General features: G+C 43.9%; 1 protein-coding gene across 1 annotated transcript in view; it reads right to left on the bottom strand.

The window, feature by feature from the left end:
* Positions 1-8,083, bottom strand: part of Fbn2 (fibrillin 2) — a 240,570-nt gene extending 232,487 nt beyond the window's left edge. Inside the window, exons 1-4 of the mRNA XM_004631315.1 lie at positions 7,798-8,083; positions 6,958-7,040; positions 2,598-2,696; positions 1,417-1,512 (exon numbers count right to left, since the gene is read on the bottom strand). Of these exons, the coding sequence (XP_004631372.1) occupies positions 1,417-1,512; positions 2,598-2,696; positions 6,958-7,040; positions 7,798-8,051 (532 nt within the window). The 5' untranslated portion in view covers positions 8,052-8,083. The remainder of the gene's footprint in view (positions 1-1,416; positions 1,513-2,597; positions 2,697-6,957; positions 7,041-7,797) is intronic.
* Between the last annotated feature and the right edge of the window lie 404 nt (positions 8,084-8,487).

Below are 8,487 nucleotides of genomic sequence, written 5' to 3'. Positions count from 1 at the left end.
TCACTGGCCCTTTTCTCTGCTTTTAATGTAAAGAAATTTTGGTAAGTCTACAACATAAATATAACTTACATACATTTTACTAAGTTTTATAAGCCAATCATAAAAGAACGAATACCATGTAATTTTATGAAGTACTAAGAGTAGGTAGATTTATGAGGGGCAGAAAAAAAATGATGTTTCCAAAAACTGGGGTGAGAGGAAAATGAGAAATTCTTGCTTAATTCAGACAGAGTTTCAGTTTTGCAACATGAAAGCAAATTCTGAAGACTGACAGTGTGGACGGTTGTACAACAAATTTGGAGGTACTTAATGCCCCAGAACTATATAGTTTAAATAGGAAATTTTATGTTACCATTATTTTACTTCAATTTAGAAAAAGTTAAAATTGCAACAAAAAATCCTGTTAACTAACAAAGCCCTGGCTATGCTTGCGCAGCCATCTGCTTTTTCCATGTTGCCAAAGGAAATCAGCAGTTCTTAGGGAAGCCTTGAACACCAGTATCTCACCCCAGCGCTGCACCCAGCACAGGGCAATGAGGCACGCAAGGGCCCATCCTCCCCATGAGATGCGACTTCTCAATGTTATGTCCTCCCGTGCATCTGAACACAAAGCTATGTGAATTCACACCAAGGGCTTAAACTGTGGGCACCATCAGCCAGTACTCCTTGGTGGCCCATCACTACCAGGAGTGAGGATCCTTATGTTCTTATTAAATATGTTGTTTCTTGGTTAGCTATTGGAGAATATAAGCTGAGCTTTCCTAGACTGAAGACTTTTTTAAAACTATTTAACACTTGCTTATGGAGCCCAGGCTGGCTTTGAACTCAGCCACCTGAGTGCTGGGATTACGGGTGTGTGACACCACACCCAGTGTAAATTTCCCTCTCTCATAATGACATCTCATCTTTAAAAACCATTTCATTGGAACACAGGATTATCTATGACATTTTCTCTTCCAGAGTTAATTGTTAAAATATCCTTAAAAAAACATGATGAGGGAAAGAGCAGAAGTCTCCCGGTCAACTTCTCCATTTTTCAGGAAAAGGGACATGTTTTATGCAACTTGGTAAAAGAAAAAAGGAAATACCTGTGGCATGTGGGTGTGAGTCAAACATGACAAAGCACTAGTAGTAATAATGCTAATACTCCAAAGTACAGAATTGGTTTTTTATCAGAAATTGAACTCAGGACCTTGTGCTTGTCATGTAGGCACTGCGCCACTGAGCTATATCCCTGACTCAAAGCAGAAAACTTCTAAGAGAAATATTTTATAGGTTAAAAATTAGAAGTCCCCTTGTATGTCTTCTCACGTACACCAAAAGGATCACAGGCCTTCTAAGACCTCAAATCGAAGCTGAATCTGAAATGCCCACAAATTCCAATTCTGCAGCTAAGTGGGTTCCCAGGCATCTTACGCTGTCCACAGTAGGCTCCAATGTAACCCTTCTGGCACTGGCAGTGGTCATCTGCACAGGTCCCTCCGTTCATGCATCGCACACTGCACTGCTGAACTGCAAAGAACAGCAACAGCAAAACACAAACATCAGTCACCAAGGTTACCGTACCTATAAAGTTAAAGTCTCTGTCCAATTTACTGATACATACATTCCACAGAAATAAATATTATTACCCAATAATCCTTCCTGGACAGACCTGTTTCAGATGTTTTTTACTTAAAGGAGATCACATCCTCAGTGTTAAAGGGAATCTGGAGAAGAGGACATACACCACTGTAGCACTGGGCAGAGCCAGGCAGGAGGGGGCGCTTGTGTGCATTCACAGTGCAGGGCTGAGCGCCTGCAACCATGGTGGAACTGGCGGAGGGCTTAATGGAGTCCGCATTCCATTAGGGAGACAGATGAAATAATTTAGCCAGTAAGCAATACTACAAATTATAGATTGTGGGACACTAAGAAAACTGGTGTAAAAGAAAACAGCTTAGAGTCAACAAGATACTTAGATACAGGAACCAAACAAGACCCCTCTGACTTGACACTCGGCTGAGTCTAGGAAGATGAAAATCAGACTGCCATGGGAAGCACCAGTGAGGAACTTCGGAGAGGGCAGAGCCAGCAATCGAAAGACCTTAGATAGGTAAACAATTCCCTCTGAAGAGTGGAAGTTCTATATGGGGAAAGAAGAGATGAGGAAGCCATCTTGGAGAGGCAAGGAGACTCCTGCACAAGTGAGTTCATCTCAGAGGAAAGGATTCTTTGGAATAATGTCATACAATGGAAGGCACAAACAGTACCTGGCATTTAGTAAAAACCCAGCAAGTTCAAGCTATTATCCACAAAAATTACTTCAGTGGATCCTGGCTTTCCTACTGTATAGTATAGGCATACTTCTAGAATAGAGTAAAAGACCTTTTATTACCAAAAACCATTATCCATTTGAAGCAAGAACAGCCAAAGTTATTACTCAAAAAATTACTATAGACCTAGTTTGTGAAAACTATATATATAGTTTATTATATATATATATATATATATATATATATATATATATACACACATATATATATGGCAAAGAACATTTAGCATTTACTCAAAAGCTTAGGTGCATGCAGTATACAATGCCACTAAAAGAAACATACTTGATTTTGCTCCACAAGTTGGTGATATTTGACCACTGGAACAAGTACACATGTTAGGTCGGGAACAAAATCCATCTCCACAACTATTTCTACAAATCGCTGTAGAAAACACAATAGGTTAAGTAAATACGTGCACAATAAATTGTAGTTCACAAAATACGAAAGCTGTATGTTCAAAACATGAAGCCAAAAAATTAAAATACAAAATATATATAATAGGTCCTCTTCAGCTATGTAATGAAATGACCTATTGTAGATACAGGAATGAGTTTTACAAGTATTCTTATGACAATGTGGAAATGAAGTTGATTCAAATTGTGTTAACACTAAATCTTTAACCACCCCCCCCCACAAGGATACAAATGGCTTTTTTCACTCAAGACTGATAATTTTAAGGCGGAACTCACCAAGAATTCAGCCTTGACCTAGGGAGCTGAAATCATTAAGGAAACCCAGAGATGCTACACACCCTTACATAAAAAACCAGACTATGTAAAGGACCTTTATAGAAGAAAGAGAATACGAAATTGACAGAGCCAGAGACTCCAGTCGCTAAGGATTCCGCCAAACCTCAGGGGTTCCATGCACATTCCTTCCCAGCTGGTTTCTGACCTGCCCCATCATCAATCTTTGTTCCCCTTCATAACTCCTTCTGTCCTTCTTCCAGCCTTCCTTCTGCCATAGTACCACCACAATCTAACCTATCCTTACTACTCAAAACAGCTACTGAGGCATGTTGATGGAGGGAAGAATCAAAGCCGCCTGCAGCTGCGACCTCCAATGAATACAAAGGTACGAGGGTCACCACAGTGCAGAATGTTAGACTCACTGACACAGCGCATACCACAGACACTTGAGTGCCTGCAGTGGGGAAGTTGGACCCAAATTTAGAGTCTGCTCATTGAAGAGCTGAAAGATTTATCTCTGAACTCAATTCAATTCTGTCTGAGTACAAGGGCAGCATGCTTTAGTGCTCTATGAGGGGCATCTAGGAGTGCCCTGACACTAGCTGTAAATACACTAACATGCATAACTATCTTTTGCTAGGGAGGGGTTTTACAACTTCCAGAGAAATTTAAGCCTTCCCCAACAATATAAGGCTCATACACTGGAGAAGCAAAAGAACTCAGTAATTGTTTTATTTCTCCAAACTGTCTTTTTACATCAATATAATATAACCAGTAATCTGTAGCAAGACTCTTCATACAACTACAGTATGAGGGTCAAATTTTGGACCACATGGCTCTCCCAGAGAGCTGGCAATACTCCTTAAAATACACTGTACTTTCTGAACATTAATACCTACTCAACAACAAATGGTCATTGAAATATGGTTTCATTTCAAAGAACCTTCTTCCCCAGCAGTGGGTAGTCTAGCCTAGGTGAAATATAAAGCGTTCCATCCAGATTTTAAACTCAGTGAGGCTTGGGCTGGGGGAGTTGGCATCCTCAGTGAACTACCTGTCATGTACAGCGTAGTGCTAACCCCATGAGAAGCAAGAATACTCTGATCCTTTTTCTCCACACTCTTTTTGGCTCATATAGATTATTTAACTATGAGACCTAGGAATACCAGCATGACAAGGAGAGAGTGCCTAGGCACTGACACTCAGGGCTACCAGGAGCACTAGGTGGCCAGGTAAAAACTGTATAGTATATGAAGTTCTAAGATCCAAGTCTCACTCTGTCCCAGATCTGTTGCAAGTTCAGGAAGAATCCACATCATTTCAGGTCAGTTTTCTCACTGGTAATATAATGTAGTGACTACACTGACAGGTTACACATTCTCTTCAGGGCTGAACTACTAGGAATTTAGGCCAATCCCTTCCCACTGTTCAAAATTCTGTCCTCAGTACAAAATAAATTAATTGATAAGCAATTCTTCTATTGCTTCATATTCTAAGAAGATTATAAATCAATACATGGAAAATGAGGAAATCAATTCTATCCTTTTGCAAAGGAGTATTTCAATGTTTGGAAATGCTTCAGTGATTTTTCAAGCCACAATTAATAATAAGAATACAGAGATCAAAGAACGTTAAATTTTTAATATTTTCTGAACTATATTTTGCTTTTAATAGCTTTTCCTCATAGTGAAACTGGATCAAAGCCAAGTGGATTAAAATTCTACAAGTTGCTCACTAATGTATAAATGGGGAAAAAACTGGTCTGTATTCTCTATATCATGTTTATTATTCTTCAAGGTATTTTTGGCTAAATGTTGAGATACAGACAAAGTTAGTAAGTGAACATCCTGTAGAAAGCCTAGAATCAAAATTCTTGATTTTAAATTTATAATGGTTTTATTTTCATTAGTTTCCGCACAGGTTATCTTTTGAAATATCAAAATAATTGAATTGTTGAATTTAATGTAGTCTGTCAAAAGTGAAATGTCAGCTGAGACCCACATAATAGAATATGCTATGACGGTACTGTGTTTTCCCCTTATTTTGTGCACTATTTTATACAGTCAAGTAAAAGATTTACTCTTTGGAGAGGGGTTGCAGGGGTTTGAGACAAGTTCCTCGAATTTGTGGTGATCCTCCTGCCTCAGCCTTCTGAGTGCTGGGATTACAAGCATGCACCACCACACGTGGTTTAATAATTTGCTTTTTAATGGGTTAACAAAAATGGTTTTACAGATATCTCTTGATTTAAATATTTCTTGGAGACACAAAAATCATTTGAAGGTTCATGCTCTTTATATAAATTTCTGATACACAAAAAAATCAGTGTATCTCCTAAATACCCAAATATTTCAACTAACAGAAACATAAACTACCATACTCACTCTTACTATTCAATTTTCAGAGCTAATGTTGTAAACTATTAAAGGGCACAATTGCTACTCAATGACCAGAAGTATTTAAAACTGACACTCAAGGAACCATACATGTATTTCTACTGCAAATGTTCTAGAAGGCTCTGCTCTCTGGAATTCCCATTCCACACTGATCCAATAAAATCTGACTTTACAGATTTTCAACACGTACCATAAACCTATCCCTCCTCCTCGGCTGCTCTCCAACTCAATAATGGCAGTCACATTCATCACATTTAGTGAGTCAGACTTTCCGCCCTGCCCAAGTCACTCCTGGCCAGTGGGGCAGGTGTGTGGTGAGTGACGTTAGTTGTTTTAGAATTCTAGGAAACCGGGCAGTGTAAAGCAGCCGCACTGGCTAATGCCCTACTGGTCTGAAAAAGCAAATGCACCTTCTTTCAATGCCTCACATATGACTTTCTGTGTTGGAGGAAAAAGAAAACCTTACCATATCTTTTTTTTAAGGAAGAGAAAAGGCATATATTATTTAAAATATTTATAAAGTGCTTTATAGAGCACAGTTGCTATTGGCTGTTTTTTGCTTCGTTAGTAGAGATTTTGGGATTGGGGGGATAGAAAAACTAGGAAGAAAGTAGTCTGAACAATACTTGAGATTGCATTCCTTTTTAAAAACTGCCCAGAAATAGCGCTGAAAATCTATCTTGAGCCCACAAAACCAATAAATACGGAGCTAGAGATGCCACTACATCTATGTTGTCCTTTGGCTAGTGTGTCTAGACCCTTCTCTGTTCTAACTGCATAATTATCTTTTCCCTAGAGAAGATGGAGGTCAATCTAAAGTCAAGACTGGCTCCAAATGAGCATGCTTCTAATGTACCTGGCTCTCTTCTGGAGTAGACAAATGAAATAAGACATGGCAGAGTCCTTGGCTATACCCCTGGTGACTAAGCGAGCTCTCCAATTAGAATTTGGAAACATGCAGACACGCTTTCGAAATGGAATGGAACAACCAACACTTTTATGGTGAAATACACAAAAGTTTTAAGTTCTACAATGCATGCTAAGGTTATGCCACTCAATGGAGTAAAACCTTTAAAACTTTTTGTTAACCTGAGTCAACTGAAACTCAGCACTCTGGGAATACTCCTTTCAGGACTCTGTGATTTAACTATGGAGATGAAGGCAGACATACATGGGTTTGCAGAAGGGCTTTGAAAAGCCTGATCCTCTTAAGGCCCAAGCTTGAGCAGATCCCAAAGCCAGATAATTTATACAGGAACACTGTGGCTTTATCTGGACTTGGGGCTGGGGGAGTTATCTTGGGAATTGCTCAAACAGCCCTCCCCTTTTAAGTTGTATTGAGACAAAAAGATGAGACTTCCAAGCATCTTTAAAACTTTTATCATCACTACCCATCTATGAATCTAAACTGCTGAAAACTAACTCTGTTTTTCCTTACTATTCAATCAGGGATGTGGGGGCCAAAGCATTTTAGGCAAAACTTTGCAAATGACTGAAGCAAGGTGAGCCCCAGCCTAAGGATGCTACCCCAGGCTCTGAGCCCAGTCCAGCACTCACGGACAATGCACTGGTTTCCTCCCGGGAGCGTCTTCCAGCCAGGACAGCAATAAGAGTGAAACCTGGAGCCGCACACATTGGGCCTGCAAGGGACATGCAAGGGCTGGTTCACAAACACAGAAGTGGTTTTCATAAACACATCCCTGAAGAAGGAGATTTCCACACAATACACAAATCAAAACTACACTTCAAATTCTTGGGGTTGAGGGGATAGAAGCAAAAGCCCTTTCATTTTGCTTGCCATTTTCAAGGGCGACAGGAGACACGGAAACCTATAATTTGCTACTATTCTAGCCTCCCGACGCAAAGAACAAAGGGAACATTCCGTGGCAAACTCCTTGCCTTCATTCCCAAACTCATCTCTCCTAGATCAAGCTGGGTCCCGAAGTGTCAAGGAAGGCTCTTGGAAAAGTGGAGCGCACCGCTCGACGAGTACAGTGAGCTCTAACAACCCCCCCCCCCCAAGTCCTCAAACAAAAGGCTCAGGAGGGGCGCCCCCGACGGTAGAGCGGAGGCAGGCTCCAGCGCCCTGGCGCAGAGCGCACCGAGCCGCTTTCTGCCCGTACTCGGAACCTGTTCCAGCGCCTCAGGCCCTGCAAGGCTCTGCAACCAGAAGCCAAGGGTCCGACCCACCGGCCCCCGCCCCCCGGCAAGGCTCTCCTGGGGCTGGCTGAGCGCCGGGTCGGGTCTGGAGTGAGAGGCGATCCTGGGGGGGTCTCCTAGAGAAAAGATGCCGCTAGCCACCCGCACAAGGGTGGATCACTGGGTGAGGTGGAAAGCGCCGAGCCAGGGCTGGGTCCCCCCACAGCCGCCCAGGGTGCGGGCAGCCTGCCCACCTACCCTCGGAGTATGTCCTGCTGTCCTCGCCTGCGAACGCGGCTGGCCGCGGCGGCGCCCTCCTCCCGGTATTCGGGCGCCACGAACCCGCCTTCGGAGCCCGCAGCGGCGGGCCGGACCTGGGGCAGCGGCGGCTGGGACCGGGGCGGCTTGGACTGCAGAGCTTGGGGCTGGCCGGCTGTTCCCTGCGCCCAGAGCGCCACGCAGCCCAGCCACACGAAGTACGGCTCGAGACACGGCCGCCGCCGTCTCCCCATCGCCGGCGCAGAGCGCGCGGACCGAGGTCCGCGGAGAGCCACTACCGGAGGCGCACTCGGTCGGCAGCCGGCCTCCCGCAGACTCTGGCGAGCGGCTAGCGGGGCCCGATGTGCAGGGGCTGCGGAGCACGGGGCGCGGGCTCCAGCTCACGGGGCGGCGAGGCGGCCAGCAGCCCCGCGCGTTCCACGTTGCATCCCCCGGGCCACGGCCCCCAGCGATTGCGAGACGGCCAGCAGGCGGGGGCGGGAAATTACAAAAGCAACCCGAGCGCCCGCGGCGTAAAGTTACAAAGAAAGCGGACCTCACGAGAAAAAAGGGCCTCCCCGCCGCGGCGTAGCGGGTCCCGTGCGCTCCGGCACCGCGCCCGGAAAGCCAAGCCGCGAAGTCACCAGAAAGAAGCGGTTAAGTCGACAAAAGTCGGCCCCCAGAAAAATA

Source organism: Octodon degus, unplaced genomic scaffold (genome assembly GCF_000260255.1).
Source record: "Octodon degus isolate 3935 unplaced genomic scaffold, OctDeg1.0 scaffold00040, whole genome shotgun sequence".
In the NCBI taxonomy this organism is placed as follows: domain Eukaryota; kingdom Metazoa; phylum Chordata; class Mammalia; order Rodentia; family Octodontidae; genus Octodon; species Octodon degus.
The sequence above is the reverse complement of the archived record's forward strand: the minus strand, read 5'-3'. Positions and strand labels throughout refer to the sequence as shown.